The 24174-nt window shown below is 39.1% G+C and overlaps 1 protein-coding gene across 1 annotated transcript in view; it reads left to right on the top strand.

Annotated features, from left to right (window-relative positions):
* Window positions 1–2292: 2292 nt before the first annotated feature.
* The window catches only part of ATP10D (ATPase, class V, type 10D), a 36877-nt gene continuing 14995 nt past the window's right edge, over window positions 2293–24174 (top strand). Inside the window, 14 exon segments of the mRNA XM_009872603.1 lie at window positions 2293–2561; window positions 3297–3491; window positions 9558–9634; window positions 9637–9755; window positions 11707–11792; window positions 12908–13014; window positions 13731–13862; window positions 14663–14790; window positions 14933–15185; window positions 18194–18429; window positions 19101–19289; window positions 21333–21948; window positions 23385–23491; window positions 23679–23805. Coding sequence (XP_009870905.1) covers window positions 2293–2561; window positions 3297–3491; window positions 9558–9634; window positions 9637–9755; window positions 11707–11792; window positions 12908–13014; window positions 13731–13862; window positions 14663–14790; window positions 14933–15185; window positions 18194–18429; window positions 19101–19289; window positions 21333–21948; window positions 23385–23491; window positions 23679–23805 — 2641 coding nt within the window.

Here is a 24174-nt window from a genome sequence, read left to right as displayed (position 1 = left end):
TTCGTATGTCTGACTATTCTTTAAAGTAACCTTTATGCAGAAGGCCGTCCTTCTGGGGATTGTCCCCCAGGCAGTAGGATTGTGGCCTCAAGATGCATCAGAGGAGGTTTAGATTAGATACTAGGGAAAAATTTCTTTACTGAAAGAGCAATGAGACGTTGACACAGGCTGCCCAGGGAGGTGTTAAAAAAACATGTAGATGTGGCACTTCAGGATATAGTTTAGTGATCATGATAGTGTTGGGTAGACAGTTGGACTAGATGATCTTAGAGGTCTTTTCCAACTTTCATGATTCTGTGATTAGAGGGAACAAGGATATGAAGATGTCACATTGTGTGAAAGTAAGAGGATGCCATATATTTTTTAAAAGCTGCACAATCTCCTTCTTGGTTCTCTGAGAAGTCCCAGACATAGCTGCCTTTCTGGGCAGCAGTTGCTTGCCTTTGATAGTCTGGTGGTTACTGGGACCACAAGGTTTAGCACTGAGAAAAAAGGAAATTCTCTTTTTCTCTGACTGGTCCCTTACACTGCCTGGGGAAGCACTATAGAAGGGCCTCAGGAGACCGGTAATTCATATGGAAACTGCCAGGGGATGCTGAGGGAATGTACTTTATAAAGTTTTTTTCGTCTCCTTGTTCGCTTCTCTCTCCACATGCAAGTTGTAATTTCTAAAGAGGAACATGAATTTCGTGTATGTAGTAAGTCTTCCAAGACCTTAAGATTCTAACAGTCAGTAACTATCTACATCTAATGATGATATGACAAAAATGTACCATCTTAATTTGATGCAAGGAAGAGACCAGTTAGACATTAGAGGAAAGCTTTCTAGTTAAAGACAGTGATGCAGTGGACCAGGCTTTTTAGGAAGTTTCTAGAATCTTCTTTTTCAGAGCAGAATGGATCAATGTTAATACTACCTCATTGCTGGAGGATCTGCTGGGGACCCTGGGCTCATGTTTCAAGATTTCTTCGTCTGTAATAGAAGAAAGGAAAATTCACGGAAGTTATATAAGAGAAGATATGATGATGTGAAACTGATAGTTTGGAAAACTATTCCTTACAGCAACATTTCTGAGGAATCTGAGCAGCTCAGAATGGAATTTGTCAATGACAGAGAAAGAGATACCACACAAATAGAAGTTTAAGTTGATGGAAGCCAAAAGCAGAATTAGTTTGATGACTGTGTAGAGTAGTCTGTAGTGAAGAGATTTCATTTAGAAGGACCTAGCAAGTTTTAGGGCAATTTTTGTGTGAGGTTTTAGGAAGAGGATTTAGTCAAAAATTTTGTTATCATGTAAGATGATGAGATACCAGATGGTAGGAAAGTAGTCTGCAGCAAGAAGTAGCTGTACTGGTGATTTGAGGCTCACAGGGTATAGTTTGTGAACAAGTATAAGATGAGCTGCTCTGCAGAAGTAGTACAAAAAATGTAGCAACTATTAACTGTAAAAAGTCATCACAAATTGTGGAAAAAACCTCAGTGTAAGAAACAGAAGTATTGAGCTTCTATTAAGCATTCTTTCTGTGCAAAAAGTCCTTTTCTGACTGCATTAGGTGGTTTGATAAAGTGAGTATTGCCTATACCTATGAACTTTGGCTTTCTTTGAGAAAACAAATTCTTGGGTAGATTGCTAGAGTTTAGCTAAGGTGAATAGAGGAGAAGCATTCATATGAAGTTTATTCATCCTTTTATCAGCTGGTAAAAATTCTCAAAGCTGTTTCTAATTCAATAGGAAGAGTTTTTTGTTCACAATAGCTACTTAGTGCCTTTCACTGGCAAACCCATGCTTCAGGTCAAAGGCTGTACTCCAACGCTTATTGCTATATTGTTGACTCCTGAGTTTAATAAAGGTTGTTAACCATCAGGAAGGACTGCTGTGTCTGAGATAAGGATTCCTTTCAAAATGCTACTTTCTGCAGAATTAGCAGCTTGTCAGTTTTTTTCAGCATACTATGGCGTGAGAAACTGGTGGGTGGGCTGCTTACATGAAGTGCTATTACAAAAATATTGTGTGTTTTAAACAAAGTAATCAAATGCTAGTATTCTGAAAGAGTGGATGAAGTTCAGCTAAATTCAACCTTTGAAGCACAGGTTCCTGACCTCAAATATCCTATTAACTGTCTGTTTGGGTTTTTTAATCAAAATACAGAACTGACATTTTTCTTAGGCTTATTCAAAACTATGACCTGTTAGTTGAAATTAGCCTTTACAGAGCTGTTACTTAACTTGCTGTATTTTAACCTGTTTCCAGATAGAGGACGCTCCTTGGATTATAAAGCAGTTCAGGTGCAATGGCAGATCCCATCCGCTGGGCCCGATACCGTTGGCAGCGACTGGTGTCTACAGAGGGCAGAGAAGGTAGCAGCAGCAGCAATTCAAGTAACAAGTGCTATCAATCATCAAAAATCATTGGCAAACATAGGATAGTGATACCCTGTTTGGGACATTTTAAAGAAGAGTATGAAAAAGTATCAAAACTGTACATGAACAACAAAATACGAACTACTAAGTATACTTTATTGAATTTTTTACCACGGAATTTGTTTGAACAATTTCACAGGTAATGAACTCCTTTGTGATCGTGATAATTCTTTTGAAGTGGATGCTTTTATTTAAATGTATTGTGTTACTATATAGACAGATATTAAAAAAATATTCTTCCTCCTGACCTATCACATCTGAAAAGATCTATGTTATCTGACCAAAGTTCCTTGAGTATCATCAGTGTTGGGCTAATCCTTTTCTCCATAGCTTAGGTAATTTCCACTAATTCTGTCTTTCAGATTCTTGAAATATTCCTTACTCTTGGAGCACTGCCACACAGCAATCTGCAGTAGGATTTTCAGCTCATTTCCTGCAAATGTGTTTCTCATGTCTTCCTCTTTTGCCATTTTTTTTTCATCCTCCTGCTTGGAGGACTGCTAATTTGCAAAGTTCTTCAGGGAGGTTGTAGGATGGCTCCCATTTAGCAACAGGTCATCTCACTCAGAGGATGATTAGGTTTGAAAGACCTGGAAATTTGAGAGAATGCAAGTTTACCAAAGCCTCACTAGAAGGTATGTGCCTGGAGGACAGGCTTGAAAATACAGGAAAAATCTTGGTTTCTGCATCATCTGATCATGCATGTTAAGCAACTGTGCAGCTAAGTGAAAACAGAGTTCAGGGTTCTCAATTATTAAATTGAAGTTGAGGTGAGGAAAATTACTAACTTTAAGTGTTTACATAGCGTGGGGTGAGTGAATAAGGATGGCTGGCTGCTCTCACAGCTGACTTCTGTGTTTTCTCTTTGTTTCAGAGTTGCCAATTTGTATTTCCTATTTCTAGTTGTCCTAAATTGGGTTCCTCTGGTGGAAGCCTTCCAAAAAGAAATTACAATGCTACCTCTAATAGCAGTTCTGACAATTATTGCAGTGAAGGATGGACTGGAGGATTACTCCAAGTACAAAATGGATAAACAGATAAACAACTTACTGACCAAAGTATATAGCAGGTAAGAGTTGAGTGTCTTTCTGGTTTATTGTGTTTATTTGATTATGAGTGTGTGTGAAAAAGTTGTTGATAAATCTTTTGGTTAACTTCTTGGATATTCTTGGAATTATAAAATAATGTAAGTTGGAAGCGGTCTCTGGAGGTCATCTAGTCCAGCCCCCTGCTCAAAACAGATCTAAATAGATCAGGTTGCTCAGGGAGTAGTCTAGTTGAGTCTTGATCACCCGTTTTACTAAATTAGTGTAAACTTTGGTGAAAAAAATTATTCTTTGATTGAGGCAAGAGTGTTCATGCCCAAGTTTGAACTATATTAACAAAGGCACTTTGACTACATAAGCATTGTTGTACATACCATTGGTTTTGACAGGTGTATTTTTAATTCCTCTAAAATCGCTGTGTGCATCACGGAAATTCAAGGGTTGCTAATTTATCATTTTATTGGTAAACCTCATTAATGGTGTCGGTATAATAACATTTCCCCGAACAGAATGAGATCATTTCCTATGAGTGTGCGTTACACAGTTTGGTACCAGCATTAGCATCCGTTCCACAGCGCAGGAGTGCACGGCTACAAACCGTAGGTGGAGGTCAGGGCTGGAGCGTGCTCATGGCCACAGGTTTGCTGACAGGCAGATATTAAGCATGTTAAGCATGGATAATAAAACGGCAGGAACTCCAACTGACCATATTCTAAATTAAATGTCAGTGCTGCCCACGTTACTGTTTTTCTTTTATACCTGTCAGAAAAGGATTTTCTGAAACTCATTCACAGCCCGTCAAATACAAAGGTAAAGGAAGTATAGGGGACTGTTTTACTTTCTTGTATGCTCTGTGGTCATGCAGGGCCACAAGTATTTTGAAAAATGTCACAAATAGCGCCTGTAGGAGAGGACTGATTGGCAGTTAGACACCTTAACAAATTCAGTGAAGTCTAAGCAGTAACATACAGTAGTTGCTGTAGTGCCAAACCATCTTTAAAGGACCCTCTTTTCATTAAAGATGCACCTTTTCCTAGTGAAGGCAATACAGTGAAAATAAACATTTCTGAAAATTTAATGTTACAGCTGTTTATGCCAAACCCTAAACTCTGTACTGTAGACGCAACCTTAATCAGCTTGTGCAGCAAGTTTGCAATTTGGTACTACATAATGATTTAAATACATATTACTCAGAAGATGGAATCTGCGTCTTCCTGGCATTTGCCATACTCTGTTGGTATTTTAAGAGCTAGCTCATAACCATAGAAAAAATCTGGACTATGATTTTATATCATCAAAAGAAAACCAAACAGCTTTTTGTTCTGCAAACATGATTATATATGGCAGCTTTCCCAGAAACGTTCTACTCAACCTATAGAAACTTGAGCTTGAAACAAGGAAGTAATTGGGCTATTAGGGAAGATAAATGTTTTCTTTCCTTTTCATGTCTGCGGAGAAGGCTTAAGGGAGAACATGGATTATTTCTGCTATAAATTGTCATGTACCCTGAAAGGATTCATTGCTAGAAAGCTGAAGCATTTGATATCCATATTCCTGAAAATTGTGTTATTTGCAATCGCATGTCAGTGTCAATGAAGCAGGATTAATTTCTGGTCTTCTCTTCTGGATTCATTCTTTCTTCATCACCAAAAATGTGTAATGATCAGTGGCCATTTAGTCATCTGTAAAAACTGCTTCTTGTGCCTACAAGTATTTAGCTTTTGTAACTTTTTTTTCCTCCTTGCTTCCTTTGTCATGAATTATATAGTATAATCTGGTGTTAAAAATAAGCTTGGAGGTATGGCTCATGAGAATTAAATCTTGTACAAAAGTGATTAACCCAATTTACCTAAACTTCCATTAATCTCACATTAAGGTTCAGAATTTCTTAACTTGTTCAACAAGAATCCCTTAGAAATTGTAATCACTCTTTCAGAGCATGCATTTAATCAAGCATCATCCCATCGATTATCATCATGATGAAGTAGGTATCGCTGAGTACAAATTCGTTATTTTCTTACTGTGTGTTTGTTCAGCTGGAGAAGTTGTGCACATTGTACACGCTGTCTGTGTAATTTTACTTACACGTTAGATACTGAGACCTACGTGGGTACTCAGACAAATGCTCTAATTTAGAGGCTCTTCTTGCTCTTGCTGTCTCAACATAACTAAGCAATAGTTCTCGTGCTCGAGAGCTGGTCGGCCACCTGTTTGTATCTGCAGGTACTTTACATGAAGCATTTTCAGGAAGAGCCGTGATCCTCCTTGCTTCTCGAACTCTTGGGAGGCTTGGCTTTTACACAGAGTTAAGTGTCCATAGTGGTAGCTGGTTTCAGTGTGCTCTGTTATCCGTGACAAAACGTGTCAGTCTCAGTGCCTTGAAAAATCTGAGCAATTGAGTGTTTCTGTGCCGTTTTGACAAGTCCGACGTCTTCCCCACCCCCCTTATTTGCTTTTACGCATGGCAAATGTCTGACATCCATGGTTTCAGAGTTTTCAACCTGCTGCTTTTTTGAGTTCTGGAATGTAGGCATTTGATAGATTAGAATTACTGAATTTGGCCTTAAATACATAGAGGCCGATTTTTCCAGAAAAGCTTATTTCTGTCTTGAATATGTGATAAAATAAGATAGTGTTGCTTAAAATGTGGGAGTTTTATCACATCTTTCCCTTGTGGAGTAATAAAACATATCAGTAAACAATACAATGTGCATTTTAATTTAGTGTGTAGTTGTCGCTAGGATGTTAAATACTTAGTTATCAAGTTGTTGTGCATTTTGAGCAAGTTATCGTTTTAAAGTAGTAGGATCTTTTTTAAATTGCCTTAACTCATGAAGTATGATGGCACTTCTGTTTGAGCATCTGTTAACATCCTGTAGTTCCTGTCATTTCAGTAGAACTACTGACCTGCTGGTTTAACGTTATGTCTGACTTTGGGCTGAACTGGATAAAGAATATGTGCGTGATCCACTTGCTGCATCATTAGCAGCATGGATAGCTTTACTAGCTGATAGTTTTTGTTCTCCCCTTTTCTGCCAACCTCTCAAATATATTTCTGTCTCATTCCAAGCCTTGTGTCTAGATATGTTACAATTACTGTTCTTTACAAGTGCATGTTTATGCAAATCATTCTACATATTTGAAATCCAGATTAATTTCATACCCAATTTTTCTTTATGGAATTGAGTTCTGGAAAGAATAATCCTTTCTACAAGTTTCTTCCTTACCTTCAATTTTTCTTTTCTCTCCCAGCTTCCAGCCTGGGAATAACAAGTGAGACTTGTCCAGATGCATCAGGGAGAAAGAAGCGTCATGTACTTTCAGTCCCACATTTATTAGGTTTTGATTTAATAGAGAAGTATTTTCCACCTCCTGAGGACTAATCTCAATCCTGGCAGCACAGACAAATAGATTTTCATAGCTTTTTGTGAAATACATGATAGAAAAAGTACAGGGATGCAAGAATATGAAAGCTTTTCTCCTTTTTTAATCTCTAGTAAGTAATTACTTCAAGGATAAATCAAGGATAAATCAAAGGCTTGCTTTGTCACAAAATCTTTGATTTCCAAATGTTTCTGTGGCTTTGCACATTTCAGTTGAATTTGAAAAATTCCCATAGAAATCAGTGGCAGAAGTTGACAACTTTTTCACCTGTTAGTTTTACTTTACTACATTAGCGATACCATTGCTTTCTTTATGAGCTTATTTTCTCTTAACTTACCTTTCTGTTTCCATCCTTTCTCTGACTCTTCTAGATACAAGCTCACCGTGGAAGTAATTTTCTCCCTCCACCCTCCTGGGTTCTCAAATCCTTTCCATCCTGTTTGGAGGGTGAAGTAAAAGGGTGCTGTTGTGGAGTGACCAGGGCATTCTGCTCCTGCTGCTGTTGTACCCTAATTGGACTCGTTTGGCCTTCAGAGCGGGGTAAATTGGCCTACACAAAAAGTTATGCTGATGTAGTTTTCAATGCTTAAGCAGTAGTTCTAAGAATAAAGTAAAAATTGAAAAAAAAATCACTAGTTTTCAGCTCACTCGATCTCCTGAAGAAGTGTACTTTGCCATCACCTTCGCAGCTATCAAAGCCTGAGTTGTACTTTCCATAGCTGAGATTCACATCCTGCTTCAGCAGATCTTCCTTCCCTTTACCTTTTTATTAGATTTATTTATTTACCTCTATTATTAGATGGGGTTTTGTTAATTTACTTTATAGACATTTTTCCTTCAATCTTTTTTTTTTTAGTATGAAAAGGTAATTCCTGCAGTGTTTTTTGAATCTGTCCATCTTGTGATAGATGCAGCTGTACTTTTAATCAAATTTTACATGCTTTCCATTCTGCCCGTTTTCCATCTGTGTAGAAAACTGGTGATGAGCATCTTATGGAGAAAACAGATATGCCTTTATATTTCTTTAATTTCATGTCAGCCTTTGGTGCTTCCTGGTTTTGCTTTGTTTGTACTTTCAGACCACTTCCACCTTATTTTCACTGGAAAAACTATCACAGTACACTGTGTGGGCTTTGTGCCTTCTGTTTGTAGACAGGCATTTTCCAAAGAGTGCTGTCAGATAAGGCAGGTCTGAAAGGCATGGGTGCAAAGCTTGACACAGGGAATATTATTCTGATGTTTTCTTTGTTGTTAAAAGTGTCTGTTTCTATTTCAGTATTTTACATAGCACTTCGATTAAAGCTAGCAAATAATCACCAGCCTACACACAATGTCCATGCTCGTGCCAGTGCTGTAGAAGCTAGGTTGCACTTCCCAACTGCCTGGTATGCTTCTCTTAAGACAAGAGGACATGGACTCAAGTTGCACCAGGGAGGCTTAGATTAGATATTATGAAAAATTTCTGTACTGAAGGAGTGGTGAGGCATTGGAACAGGCTGCCCAGGGAAGTGGTGGAGGCGCCATCCCTGGAAACGTTCAAAAAACATGTAGATATGGCACTTTGGGACATGGTTTAGTGGTCATGGCAGTGTTGGGTGGATGGTTGGACTAGATGATCTTAGAGACCTTTTCCAACCTTAATTATTCTATGATTCTTGACTGGCTGAGAACGAGAAGGGAAGGAGGCACAACGTGGAAGACAGCCCAGACTGCACTCCAATCTGGAAGGCCAAGAAATGAAGAAACTGTGGAGAGTTATATGCTCCTCTCTAGGGTTTGTACAAGGCACAAAAGCCAGACAGCCACTGAGCGCAGTAGTAATTCTTACATAAACATACTTAATCCATAGCTGTGCGGGGTTTGTAACAGCAGCTGTAGGAGTGTTCCACCACCCGTGTCGCAGTAGCCTACTCCTCCGTGCTTCCAGCTAACATGCCTTGTTGCTTGTTACCTTGCATCCTCTTCAACGCTCTAAACCTGACAGTGCTTGCAATAAAGTGCTGTGGTTACATAAAGGGAAGATTCTTCATCTCAGCTGAGGGCAGAACAGAAGCTATAAACAGAAAGTTGAAAACAGTTCAGGTTCAATATATGTCATACCTGGGTGTTTCATATTAATAAGGCATTTTGACTCAATGCTGATGGGCCTGAACTTTTATTCACTTCTCCTGAGTATTGTACCTTACATTAAAAATTAATGGAAAATATATTTTTAAAGCTTGTGAATGCAGGTATTTATATTTAGAGCATTACTGAAGTGGTTGCTGAATATTCTTTTCTGGTAGATGTTCACCATCTTGGCAGACAGATGTTTTTGGAAGGCCCTATCAGAAGGGGAAAATATTGTTGCTCTTGGTTGCATAACCGCAAGAAAAAGTGGTGACCCAAAGAAAAGTCCCAAACCCACTGTTTTCTTTCTTGCACTAATGAAAATACAGGAAGCAAGTGCGTTGAATTTTAAACAGAGCTAAAATTATTCTGGGAGGATGTCTGGAATGTAACTCCCAGAAAAACAAGACTTGGACCCCAGAACTGATTATGTGTAATTAGATTCACCTTGAGCTAACAGACAATCTCATCAGAGTTTTTTTAATGACTTGGAAGTATGAATTAACTATTAGAGTAATTTTTTGGTTACAGTGTGTTTCTCCGAGCTTTCAGTTTATGCATTTATAAAAATATTACTGTTTTTATCTGTATTTCAGGAAGGAGAAGAAATACATAGATGAATGCTGGAAAAATATCAATGTTGGGGACTTCATCCGTCTTTCACGTAATGAACTCTTGACATGGTGCTGTTATATTCTAGTGACCTGGATGGCATCTGTTACATTGAAACAGCAGGCCTTGATGGAGAAACCAATCTAAAGCAGAGGCAGGTGGTGAAAGGATATTCAGAGCAGGTGATAATTGTGCATTTCTAGTGGTGTAAACAAGTTGACATGACAGATGATCAAGAAAAAAAACAAAAAAATCCCTAGACTGCCTAATTCTTGATAGCTCAGCAATCCCTGTCTGAAAACAAAGTAACTTGGTAATATAGTTCTAATTTGTTGGTTGAGTTATTTTGGAGCAAATCTTTGCATGTTCACTTAACGCAGAGAAAGAGAGATGTATTTCAAGTATGCCACATGGTAAAAGTAACCATTCAGGTAGATTTCACAAAGTCATTTATGGTGCATATCATGTCACGGATGAGAAATTGAATTTTTTAGAAGGGAATTCTGTGATGACCGAGAAGAGAAGTAGATACTATCTTATCTCTTTCACTGTTGTTTTTTTTTTCATATTGCAAATTTGTTTTTAGCTCCAGTTGTATTCCTTCAAGGATTTCTAAAACTTTTGGAACTCTTTTTTTTTTCTGCTATGAGCCTACTGTGTCATCTCTCCCTTTCAAGACTGATCGTCATGGGGACATATTTAAGGACATTGTTTCATGGTGAGCCTGGCAGTGGCTGGACTCGGTAATCTTAAAGACCTTTTCCAACCTAAATGATTCTATGATCACTGAATTTGAGAGGATTTACACTTACCAGGTAGTGGTGAGGAATTGATCTATGCTTTGGAATGATGGAAGGCTTTATAAGGTTAAGGCTTTATAAGTAATTCATATACATACTCATATACAATCTCTCAGATACCTGAGAGATGACTGCCATTGTTTTAATACCAGACAAATAAACTTTCTTTAGTATTATGCCTAGCAGACAAAATGTTGGATGCTGGCACAAAGAAGTTTTATACTGCTGAAGATTTTACAGAAATGTTGTATTTCCCGTAAAATAAACATGAGAAAGGTTAATGGAGACAGATGTCTTTCATACTTAATTAAATTTGCAAAGAGACTGAAGGTGTCTGTCTGCCTAAGACTGTGTTCATATTGACTTTGAGTTGATACAGTGCAGGAAATCAGTACAGCAAAATGGCAAAAAAAAATTTAATTAAGCCAACAAAGTTTTAAATTCTACTTATAGGGTTGTGTTTTAACCTCACAATTGGTATACTGCCAGTGTGAGGGCACCCAGTTGTGGGAGCGCAGCCTTCTCTGAGTCTTCTAACTGCATAGAGGAGGTATTCAATTGCACCTGGGAATTAAAGATTTATCCTTGGAGTTTGAAACCTTAAATTGGTCATTTTTTTTTTTCTAAAGAGCAGAACAAATTACTTGCCAAAGAGTTAGTGAAAGGTACTGAGCTTGGAAACAGCTCTCTTATACCAAAGGCATATTCATATGCCATTAACTGAAATCAGATTGCAAGTGCAATTCCAGGTAACTCCAAAGATACGACATTTTGGTTTTTCTCTTTCTTCTTGTCAGGTTTCATTCTTTATTAATAAAGGACATTTGTTTGGCTTTTCTCATCACTGAAGAGCTCACCTGCTCTTTGTTCACGACGTGTATTCCCAGTGTTTTATAACAGCCCTTTCCTTGATACTGACACAGCTCAGAGATCCTTGAAAAGTTCTATGTGCTTTCTTTGCATTAGCACCAATAGCATTCTGGTCATGGTATTGGAAACAATGACTATTTGGGAGGAATTCTGCTTGCAGAGAAGAAAAGTGCCTCTTCTTTTCCCCTTATCATGAAAAACCAACCAAAGAAAAAATCAACTGTGGGGAATCTCTGCTTTTCAGATGTTCTTACTGCACATTTTTTCTTCTTCCTCACTCTTCCACCCATTTTCTCCTTTCCAGTATTCTCAAAGTATCATCAATTCAGTACCAGGATCTTACAGTTCTGAAGCTGTATTGTTACATATTAATATGTGAAAATATGAATTTATGGTGTTTTCAAGTTCCATCATATTTTATCTGAGTTCTCTGTTTGTTTGGGGTTTTTTTCTGTGGTTTTAGGTCTCTGAAATAGATCCAGAACATTTTTCCAGTAGAATAGAGTGTGAAAGTCCGAACAATGACCTCAGTCGCTTCCGAGGCTTTGTGTAAGTAGGCCTGGTGACTCTTCGAACTATTTTCATTTGCTTTAACTAATACTCAGCTTACATACATTTGCTTTTAACTAATACTCAGCTTATAATGTTTGCTTTAAAAAATGACAGTGTATATAGACGTCAGTTGGCACGACTACATTCCTGAGGGCAGCCCAGCAGATGGAGCTCCAGAAGGGCTTTCTGAGCAGCAGATTGTGTGCTGGGGAAGCCCACTAGTGCTTTTTATTTTGTATTGAATATTTTCAACGTCTTAGTTCAGGTTCTTTGCAAGTGTGTGTTCCATATTTGAAATAGCTGTTTCAGATCTGCTCTTAATAGCATTTGATATCTACAGTGTTTGGTCTGAACCTTGGCCTGACTGGACAAGCTGCATTGCTCAGAATTGGAAATGGGAAGAACTGGCTTCCTCTCCTGCTTTACTGCATTTTATGTAACCATCAGTGATTTGCTGGAACTTCTTTTTGACCGATGCACCTATCTGTGTCTTTTCTTCTTATGGGTTTATGATTTTGTATAGACAATAGGAAAGCACAACACTCTTCCATGGGGTGACTGATTTACAGGTTTTGAGAGTTATGATGTCTACATGCTTCCCTGATGGCACTGACATGTTAGAAACATAAAAAGTAAAATAAATATATGTAAATCTTAGTCTCTAAGGAAGGACTGTGACAAACAGTGGCCCTACCTGCTCTGAAAGTATGTCAGTGGAGTAACAATGCTCACAGTATATTTAAAATGGAATTTTAAATTTTGTTAATTTTTTTTCTGATGTTGCAATCCAAGTAGAAATTGTAGGTTTTCAGACTTCAAGTGTTTGTCTTGAGCTCTTTTCAGTAGTGTTGCCTTCTTCTCATACACTAGCTGGCAAATGTTGGACTTGTGAACATAAGAAAATTTTGATACAGTGCTTACATGTCTGGATTTTCAGAGCTGGTCTGCATGCATGTTACCCCATTCTTTTGAAAAGTTTAATTGGAAATAGAGTGGCAGTCAGTTGCTCTCAGCCTCTTTGGGAAATCTGCTCCCTAATAGTTCTGCAAAGACTGACTGGCAATTCTTAGAGTCCTACAGGTGGAGTAACGTGCTTTTTTTTTTTTTTTCAGTGAGCATTCAAACAAAGGTCGAGTGGGCCTCAGCAAGGAGAACTTGCTGCTCCGAGGATGCACAGTGAGAAACACAGAAGCTGTTGTGGGCATAGTGGTATATGCAGGTTAGTGAACCACCCTAGCTTTCACAGATCACTTTGCAAACAAAATAAGAGTTATGTGCCCTAAGAAATTGTATCATACAAAGAGGAATAAGAGGAGTAAAAGCTTGAAGGTAGCTCTAGCTAGAAACGTTAAGAACGCACATCTGGATTAAGATTGCTTCTATTCTAACAGTGTAAAGAACTGATGTGTCTGATTGTTCGTGGGAAGCCAGCTCTGTTCCTGTGAACGGGTCCTTGTCCTCAGCTGTTAGTTGCGAAGATGTACCCAGGTTTTGAAATGGACATGGAGATGTGTGGCTTGCTTAGGATATTTTTCTGAAGCCAGTGCTGTTCTTCAGTGCTCTGTATCAAAGGGCAGAGGTTTTTAAAGTGATCAGTATGATGTGTCCAGCCAGATAATTGTAATGCAGGTGCAGGATTTTGTAGAAAATATTAGAAATAATATAGAAAACATGAAGAGTAAGATTGTTTCTATAGGAAGGAATATTATTGACAGTATGAAAGTCAATGCGTACATGAGAGATTTTAGTTTAGCTTGTTCAGTTTTCGTTAGCACAAAATTCATATATTGTAGGAGCAGTTTGTTGCTCATACTGTAATTTCTGTTCAAATACTAGTTAACAGCGATGTCCTGTTTCCCAGTGCTTTAGAAGTATGAAGCACTTGTGGTTCTGATACCTGCTGTTGGAGAATTTCAACCTGTGTTGTGGTTACAGGTCATGAAACCAAAGCTATGCTGAATAATAGTGGCCCTCATTACAAGCGCAGTAAATTGGAAAGAAAAGTGAACACTGATATTCTTTGGTGTGTTCTGCTTCTAATTTTGATGTGTTTGACTGGTGCAATAGGTAAGTGAGAATCATCAGGCTCCTACTATTTTCCTCTCTCAGCCTACAACACTTGTTGTTTTAATTTGGGACTGATTCATTTTAAGAGCCCATCTCGGAAACTGCCTTTATCCATGTGTAATTCCCTAGCCCTTAGAGATGCTGCCACGTTGTTTAGTCTGGGATGTGGTCAAGAAGTGTGTTCCTGGTGTGAGATCTTAGGTCTGGAACCTGCTTCTCCAATTCAGTTCTCTTTTCTCTGACTAATTGCTCTGCAAAACTCTTACTTTCTCTTAAGATTTTTCAGGTAACAGGAGACACATGTACAGCATTGTGAGGAGAGGCTTAGTCTGACTAGTTGTAAGGAGTCGCTAGTTTTTAAATAGGGAGCCTGAATAAATCTAAGCAGACTAACTTTTATGACAAATCAAAAAGGTTTTTAAAAAATGTTGAAAAAACTTTTCAGCGTACACTTAATGATGATGACATGGTGTTCAAATAAAACCTGGACAAGCAGGGATAATACAGTTAATTGCCAAAGCTGTTTCAGGGGGAGGGAAGTGCTTATGAAGTGTAGTTAGTATTCCTTTAGTTCTGAGATGTGCTGTTGATAGAAATGCTTGTAAGGTATTTATTCTTCTGTGCATTGATATTTAATTAAATATGGGGTTCCTGTTGAGGAAAATCTCAAGAGAGAAAATAGTAGTTTGAAAGCTTAGAAAGAACTGCAGAGTATAACAGCTAACACCGTGACCCTGAAGAGTTTACAACAATACAGTTTACAAACAACTGACTCGTTTTATCTTGTTCTTGTTTTCAAGGCCATGGAATTTGGTTAAGTAGGTATTCAGAAATACCTTTTTTTAACATGCCTGAACCGGTTGGGAAATTGCTTCCTCCAGCATTAGCAGGGTTCAATATTTTCTGGACGATGATCATTTTATTACAGGTAACTTTGGTCTGCTTTGTACATGGGTCATATTCTGATCTCATATCTTTGAAGTAGCTCTTCAGCTTCAGTGGAGCTACTTCATGTTTGTAACTGGCCAAAGAGTTTGATTTTATTTAATCCCCATGTTCCATTTTGCTAGGTCTTGATCCCAGTTTCGCTCTATGTTTCAATTGAAATTGTCAAATTGGGACAAATTTATTTAATCCAGAATGACATTGATTTTTACCATGAGAAAACAGACTCAACAATTCAGTGTCGAGCTCTGAATATTGCCGAAGATCTTGGCCAGATTCAGTATATCTTCTCTGACAAGACTGGAACCCTCACTGAAAATAAGATGGTTTTTCGGAGATGCAGCATTGCAGGACAGGAGTATTGCCATAAAGAAAATGGTGAGTCGGTAAACATGTGTTCGCAATGGGTTATTTTTGTCAGAGAAGCTGAAAGCTTTGATAGGGGTCTGGTGAACTTGTGGGGCTCACACAAGGTGTTAATTCAGACTGATGCTACGAATAGCTGTGTATCTTTCTCCATTATTTGAATCTCTTCATATGTGGTGTGTTAAGAGACTTGAAGGCTGTATGTAAGGTGCTGCTTTTGCAGCTAGTTAAGTTCCAACATATTTGATACCACAAAGAGAATATTCCTTACTTGCTCTGGAGGAAGTCATACCTGGTGTGGGTTTTTTTCTGTCCTTGCAATATTCAGAACCCAGAACCTAGGAAAATTGCCCATCTATTCTTTCCTTTCTCTATATATATTTTTTAATTGGAATGCCAATGCTTGCCTAGCAGTATAGGCTTCAAACATCCTGTTGAGGGCCATAGCAGTATGCCACCTTTATGTAATATATCTTAGGCTCCCATTCAGCATTGCCCTGAGGATACAGTAACCCAAGTAAAATATGTACTGAAATCAGGGTTTTAACACTAATACTAAGGTACAAGTCAAGCCAATGTGGGTACATGTTTGTGTTAAGACTGCAAAGGTTAAGTACTTCTGTCAAAGTTTAGTTTTAGTCAAAAAGTCAGCCAGCAGTGCAACTGAGTAGTTGCTGCCTCGTTGCCTTTTTAGTGTAACTTCTTTTAATATACATTTCATGAGAACCTACTTGAAGCCTGGGAGCCAGAAGATGCCACTCCAGGCATGAGAGAAAACTGGGTAGTGACATGAAGTCTTTGATTCAATTTGCTTTTTTATTAACTACATGAAACCACAAAGTTTTTTATTACTGTTACTCTATGTAAGTACTAGTGGCTGCAGACAGTTGCCGTTTTGCTTGTGAGTGATACCGAAGGTGAGGTGCTGGCAGGGGGACACATGAAGGACAGCTGCCTGTTAAACCCCGCTTTGGGGTTTTGCTGCGGGACAGAACTGCTCACAGCTGCGAGCAAAAGACACACCCTGCTGGCCCCAGCAAAGAGTCAGTCCAGCCCTTCTTTGTTGTGTCACAAGGGCAGGTGGTTACAAACCATTTTTATGGTAATTTTGGCACATACTGTGAAAATTTTGTGGTGCGGTTGTCCAGGTGCTTCTTTGGCTTTGCATAATTATCCTGAGAAGGATGACGACAGCAAAGTGAGAAGAGATGTTTTCAAGTTGCAAACTTGGTGAATGAACAACTTCAATAAAATATAGAGTAGATTTTCAGAGGATTTACTTTTTTTGAAAAAGAACCACTTTGATGCATTCATGTTGACATCAGGGACATGGTGTACCAAGGAAGGTGCAAGCTCTGGTCTCCCTACTTTACTTGGACTCATCAGAATGGTGAGATGAAGGACAGGAAGGCTTTCATTTATGTTCCTGGAAGAGCAGGCAACAGGAAATACTAAGAACTTAACAGGCTAGTGAATCCTGTAGCTCATTTCCTGAACAGAGCTAAGCTCCTGTGCTTTGGCTGGGAGGAAAAGGCCTCAGAAGTGACATAACAGACCTATTTACATCTCATTTTTTAGCACCAGAGCTGGGGAATCTGCTCTGTGGATAGGTTTCCGGTTCGTATAAAACAGAGTAATATCCCACTTTTCACTTCTTTCCTGTACAGTAGCTGACACTTTTTAAATAAGAAAAAAACAGGGAATTATTGGTGTTATGGATGTCTGTATGTTAATATTGCTTTTTTCCTAGGATGCCATTGTTTGGATTTGTACTTTAATGTAATAAATAGGCATTGCACAGCTTTCAGAACAGTTTTTCCATGCTGTCTGTGGATGCAGATGGGGAACTGCCAGCGTGCACTCACTGCACGCTGTTTTCAGAGTGACAGGTAAAAACTTGAAAACTGAATAGCGTACAGTGCTCTAGGGCTGTCTGGATTGAGATTGCAGCCTCTTGCATGTGGACACACACTGCCCCAGAACTCCAGTGCAAACACTTGGGTGTGTTCTTAACAGGCACGTGAGAGCACAGGCATGTTTTCATTTGCTGCAGAGGTTCTTTACAGCAGTCATCTTCCTAGCTAGATCTGTGTGTGGGTCACAGGGCTGCATTTATATCTTCAGTGCAAAGGTGTTAGGCATGCCAGGACAAAGTTTTAATATTGAAACCTGCTCTGCAGTTAAATACTCAGAAACTGGGTACGTATGTCAATACAGAAATTTTAAGAAACACAGTTTCACTGAGCTTCTGCTAGAAGCTGTGCTTGTCAAACCGCTGACATACAATCCTGATTCACCATAAAATAATTAGGCTAGAAAACATATCAGGAGGTGATCTGGTCCTGTTTCTCTGGCCTAAGACTGAATCACTGCTGTCATTTTAACAAACATTTTTTTGTTTGTTTCTTCAGGACTTCCAGTGATGTGCAATTCACTGTTTTCTCAGGCATTCTGTTCTAGTATGTCATATCTTCTCTGACAAAGTTTTGCTGATGCTTAGCCCGAGTCTGTCATGCTGCAGTATTGTATCTTTTATTACCCCCAGTGTGCACAGAGAACAGGTGCTGATAACACCAAGGCCGTGGGTTCGATCCCCGCTTGGTCCCCATGTGTTTCCATGAGTTGTCATGTCCCTGCCCATGATGGGGAGATTGGATTAAATGATCTCTGAGGTCCCTTCCAGCCTAGGCCATTCTATGGTTCTGTGATTAACAGACTGTTTCCTTTCTCTGTGCAATTGCCCTTCATGTGCTTCAAGGCTGTTATTTGATACCCTGGATCATTCTTGCTCCTGCTTCTGGATTCTCTCCAGTCGAGTGTCACTTTTTGAAGCACCCAAACAGGAAGCCAGTGTGATGGCTTGTGGTGGTTTTTTTGTTTCATAAACTGTGGATTGTTCTTAACTACATGATAAACTCCTTATTTTAAAATTTTGGTTTCTGATCCTTCAGGCAGTGTTTTAGACAAGTTTCTTTTTGCTCCTGGAGTGTATTTGTTGTTTTTTTTTTTCCTTTCCGTAGCAAAAAGGTTGGAATCTTATCAAGAGATGGATTCGGAGGATGAAGATACAGCTGGTGGTCAGTGTCACTCTTCAGCCCATGTATCAGAATGGCAGGGGCACGACTGCAGAGCTGCAAATGAACCTTCGAACAGAAAGCCTTTGAATCGGTTGTCTGGTAGCTCCCCTGCATTAGGAAGGGAAGAGGGAGAAGGTGATGTTCCCCACTCAGGACACATGGCTTTTAGCAGCCCCATTGTAAGTAAAGCTGTTGGTTTTGAATCAAAATTTCTCAAGTAGCTCATGAAGGAATATCTTTTTCCTGCTGTTTTTTGGAGTGCTTGCCATTTAAGAAATCCTTTATCTCTTCCATCAGAACTAGAGCCTTCCATGATTGCTTGACTGCATCCTATTTGCAGTTGATGTTGCAGATGTTTGTTGAGTTGCAAAGGTGTGTGCTTCGGTTCTTGCTGCTATGAGTCCATGATCACTTCAGCTAAAATGATCAGTTTCACCTTGATAGCAATTGATTCTTTCATTTTAAGAGGTTTATAGCATTTTGTTTGGCTTTTAGTAGGAAATACAGAGGTGACTAATACTTATTGGGAGTTTACATGAAGTAAAACTCTGCTTCTGTACACAAAAGTGTCTAAATAGCATTTACCATGCTTAAACTCTGCTGAAGTGTCTGTGAACTAAAGTTCTACTGTTCACTGGTGTGGACATGAAGTTTGCCATTTCCAATGGGCTGGCACATGGCAGTGAAGACACCGGTGTGTTCCTCTGTTTCCTGGTATACCCAGCTGAGCATTGGCCAGGAAGGCAGTTGTATGAGCTTCTACACTTCATTCATCTGTAACTAACTTAACCTCCAGAGGCTGAAATTAAGCTTATATCCTAATGGACAGTTTTATTAATTTCATCGATAGGAAACGGATGTTGTACCAGACGCACAACTGCTGGAGAAGTTCAGTCAAATTTCTTCTCGTTCCTATCAACAATCAGAAGAAAGCAGCAGCAAGTCATCTTTGGAGACTGTGTACATCACTGACTTCTTTCTTGCTCTGGCAGTCTGTAATACTGTTGTAGTTTCAGTCCCCAATCAGCCACGCCAGAAGGTAAGAAGGCCATTTTTTTTATATATTTGGCCATATTCATAAATAAATGAGCTTCTTTTGGTTTGATTACGAAAGGAAAAAAACATTAACTGGCATTTAAAAAAAATGATCCTGTTCTTTATTGCTTTGTCCTTTTAGAAAGAAGGGAATGACTGTACACTCACAGAGTACGAGATGATGTGTAATATAATGCTGGTAATATTTTTCCGATATAGAAAAACTTGGCTTCAATATTTTTGCTTCTGTGTGTAGACTGTTCCTAACTTTAACAAGACAAATAGCAGTTGTGATTTTTTCTATACTCTAGTTATCTTTTTCCAAATATTGTATAGTTCCCTTTAAGAGTGCCTTAACACTCCAGTGACCTGTAGAAATAGGTTTTCGTTGTCTGAAAGGTAAGAAAAATCTCAGAAGACTCCCAGAATACTGAAACTGAGAATGCTCTTACCTGGTGCTTTACTATTCAGAGTTTCAGAAACAGTACAGAAGATCAAGTTTCATACATGTAATAAGCTGAAGAAGAAATTTTTTGCAGTGGTTTCACCTTGAATGTAGAGTGTATTTGCTAGACTGTCCTGATTCAGTGGTCTGGAGTGTGCTTAAGTCTTCCTGGCACCACTTGTTGTTTTTGGAGTATTTATTTAAAATTAATGTTTATTTAAAGATGCTACTACTTTCTCAAATAGTTCTTTTCAGGGTGGAATTTTCACAGCCCCACTTTTTACCAATTTGGACTGAGTTGCATGAAAATTCCCAAGTTCAACTGTGATTTCCTTACCCCATCACCTGATGATTTCTATTTACTGACTTTGTCTTTTGAAAAAAAATGTTTGTGGCATGTTCAAGACTAAATTTGGGTGTCCATCTAGGCAGGAAACCTACAACCATGGCTGGAGACATTCCCAAAAGGTATCCTGCCGAGTACCTCCTCGTATGTATAGCCTGGTATTTCAGTGTGCTTCCAGGCATTTCCAGAAAGCATAATAGGCAACCTGCAGGTCCACATATGGATGAGACAGCCCTGTTCATAATTATTTATCACTAAAAGGTGACGTAGAAAAATACAGAGGCAAGATTCTCAGGGTTTTTTTGAGAATGGTATTTCTGGATGACTTGCTAACAGGGGAGAAGGTCTCCAGGTCACTACTAGGGTAGGCTGGGAGGGGCAATGTGGCATGAGGTTTCTGAGTTCACAGTTAGGGAATGAGACAAAACAGCTCAAGGCAGAGAAACATTTCAGTGTTGCCTTGGGAAGAGGTGATGAAAAGAATGTTCCTAGTCCCTGATTCCATGATGTTGAATTGTTGTGTGCAACTGCAGTAGAACTGAAGCCAGAGTCTGTCCTTTATGCCTTTTGGTGGCAAAGGAGAGCATGCTTCCTGGTGGTAAATCATTCTTAACTCTTCATCGATAATGAGAAATGAATGGCAGCCTTGCCTTGTTCCTTGTTTGTAAACTGTTAGCTGCCTAACTGTTCTGAACAACAGCAAGCTAGTTGTTTTGTAACATGGGTGGAAGGAGAACTGTCTCTTGTTTTAAACTCAGACATTAAAAAGTATTGATAAAGTACTGCATTTCTAACAGTACTTGCAGCTAGTTACTGTGAGGGGTACGGAGTTGATTTATTCTTCATAGAAGAATCTTGCTAATACAGAAGAAGAATTGAAGTTTTTAGTTCCCTTTGCCACAACATTCAGAAGTTATAATTTCATACAAACTGTTTCATTACTGAAACAGTTCTAAAGAGAAGTATTGTATGGAGTCATGAATCAAACTTGCAACATGTACAGTTTTCAGATCTGAAGTATTTTCACAATTTTTTTGGTTTGAATAACAAAACTCTTACAGAAGCTGTTTAGTGTACTCGTATGGTTACATGCTTAATTGAGCTGGCCCTCTTTTATACAAGCAATCAAATTCATAATAAATTTTAATATACTATATCCATTAAGAAACATATGTAGTTTGTAAGCTGTCATTGTTTAATATAATAAAATATGAAGACTTTAACATAAATGCTTTCTCCTGACTGTTCTGTTCTAGATGAGACTCTCTTCGCTGGGTAGGATGCCTATTAAGTCACTTGAGGAAATCAGGCAGGTGTTCCAGAGGTTGTCAGTCCGGAGACTAAGTTCCTCACCACTTCCAAGCATAAAAGAGCCATCAGCTGAAAGCCCCAATAGTTTCGTGAGCAAACTCTCCCTTTTCAGAATGAAACTGACTTCACCTGCTTTGGATGGAGCTGCTCCAAGGGCTGCTGAGCCTCACAACACTGACAGCCCAGAAAACTCCCAGGTGCCTCAGGAACTCGATATGGTGAATGTAGCTGCTGACCATGAAGACAAAAGTGCTGCGTCATCTATTGAGTTGTCTCCCTTACCTAAACTGTGTTACGAAGCTGAGAGTCCAGATGAAGCTGCCTTGGTTCATGCAGCAAGGGCTTATAAATGTGTTTTACAGTCTAGGACTCCAGATCAAGTAACTGTGGACTTTGCGGGTCTGGGGTCCTTAACATTCCAGCTTTTGCACGTCCTGCCTTTTGATTCAGTGCGGAAGCGGATGTCAGTGGTGGTTCGGCATCCGGTCTCCAATGAAGTGGTGGTGTACACGAAAGGTGCAGACTCGGTCATGATGGATTTGTTGCGAAGTGCATCTGAAGGTACCTGTAGAGCTTCTAATCCTTTGCTCACCTTTGTCATTCTCCAGTTCAGTTGAACAGATGTCCCAATCCTGAGGAGAGACGAGTAACCAGAAGAACTATTGTCTGCGAATCGCTCCTTGTAGGGAACCCAGAAAGGCAGCATTGCTCGGCACCTCGGTATGGCTGTGCTGTGTGCCGATGTGCAAGCCGAGAAGAGAGAAGCAGCTGTTATTCAAAGGATGTAGTGGTGTCTAAGCAAACCCTTTGGAGCCAGCTGAAGTATTTGCAGTTAGAAAGTAAGGTCACCTGCTTCAACAGTTGCCTTCTGCTGCACAGCGAGATGTGTTCATGAGAGTGAGATACCTTTAGCTATGTTAGTGCTCTGAGCTGTTGGGGAGAGGTGTTGATAGCAGATGTCACCCATCAGTTCTCTTCAAGTTCTTTCCCTTGGCTACTGACTATTTCTTTGTTTCTAGGTGTAATAATAATATCTATAAAGTTGTGTGGTGCCTCCTGCTGAGCCCTTTTGTTCGGGGATAAATGTTTTTTGAAGCTGCCACATGTTGCTTAAGCACTAACCGGTTTATTCATACACTACAGCAAACAGTCATTGTTTTTTAAGTGAAGGCAGTAAAAAGATAGCATTATCTGCGTGTGTTAGAAATAAATAACTGAATATATTTAAGTTCAAAAGATGTTCCAAGGGAGTTTTCTTAATGATTTGGAAAGTACTATAAAGGAATTATTTTTAAAGGCTTGCTTTCTGCAAAAGGGAGTTTGATTTGTATGACCGATGGCTGGCTGACCTCAGTGAGGAAAAGGGGTGTTTCCAGTTCCGAGGGTGAATTTTAACTCATGTAACGTTAGCAAGCTAAAGTCTAGACAAAAAGCCTCTGTTGGCCATGGGACAGAAACGGTACCTCCAAAATCCATCGTCTTACTAGAGGAGTAATTTCATGTCTGGAGGTTCTTCTCCTTACTTTGATTTTCAAGGTGAACTTGGAACCTAAGTTTTTTCTACATGTCCAAAGTTAAGTGAGGTGAATGCTTGTCTGAAGAGTCCACCCCTTAACGGTTATTTTTAGAAAAGTTTTCCTGTACCTGCCCTTTTAGTCATGTTACTAAACCAATGACAGTAAAACTTCCCAAGTGTCATAGTCCAGTTCATTTTAGAAAATCATCTTCGAGGAACAGCTTGATAACACTAGTGGCATTCAAAGATGTACCAGTACCAGGTGAGTTCCACCTCACTGCTTGTGCAGACTGACACACTGCACGCTTACTAGAGATACAGCCACAGTACATTGTGCAAAGGTGAAGATACTGCCATAGTTAAAGTAAAACCTGTTAACACTGGTGTTTTTAAAATTTATTAAGACCCTCAAAATTTTCCACTAAGTTTAGCCTAAGAATGCATATTTAATTTGCTTTCTTCACCTTTTGTGTGACAATAGGTACTAGTAATTCAGAATTGGAACAAAAGAAGATTAAAGAGAGAACTCAGAAGCATTTGGATGACTATGCCAGAAGAGGGCTGCGCACTTTGTGTATTGCTAAGAAGGTATTCCTTTAAAAATGTATTTTTAAGACTGTTTACAGTCCATGACCAAGCTTTCAGGACAGAAGTAACTCTTGGGATTACAGAAATAACCTCAGAAGTAACAGCAGAAGAAACTGTGAGGACACTTCTGAGATGCTTTTGAAAACACAGTGCAGACACATGCCATATGTTTTCTGTCCCTCTGTAGGTGATGAGTGATGCAGAATATGCAGAGTGGTTAAACCATCATTTTCTAGCAGAAACCAGTATTGACAATAGGGAGGCGCTGCTACTTGAATCTGCCATCAAGCTTGAGTCTGAACTAACTTTGCTCGGTAGGTGGAAAATGCTGTAACTCTCAGGAGACTGCTTAGGCTGTTCATAACTTGAATTTCTGTGCAGAGAGCTGTGCTAAGCTCGTTTTGTGTAACAGAGCTTTCTACAGACCTAGAATTTATTGTTACTCCTGATTTTTCATACAACTTGCTGGTAAGTTTGTACTGGTTATAAAACACGCTGAACACAGCTAGGGCTCTTCTGGTTTTTTGTAAAGGGTAAAGTTTTGCTGATTTTTTTTTTTAAGTTGGGTTTCTTTTTTGTACTTACTAGAGTTTTTAAGTATCATCATAATAAGCACATGAAATGATAAGAACAAATCACAGGCTTGTTCTGTGTCCTCCTGTAATGACGTGGAGATCAGAAGG

The sequence above is a fragment of the Apaloderma vittatum genome, unplaced genomic scaffold, assembly GCF_000703405.1.
Source record: "Apaloderma vittatum isolate BGI_N311 unplaced genomic scaffold, ASM70340v1 scaffold11267, whole genome shotgun sequence".
Taxonomy (NCBI): Eukaryota; Metazoa; Chordata; class Aves; order Trogoniformes; family Trogonidae; genus Apaloderma; species Apaloderma vittatum.
The sequence above is the reverse complement of the archived record's forward strand: the minus strand, read 5'-3'. Positions and strand labels throughout refer to the sequence as shown.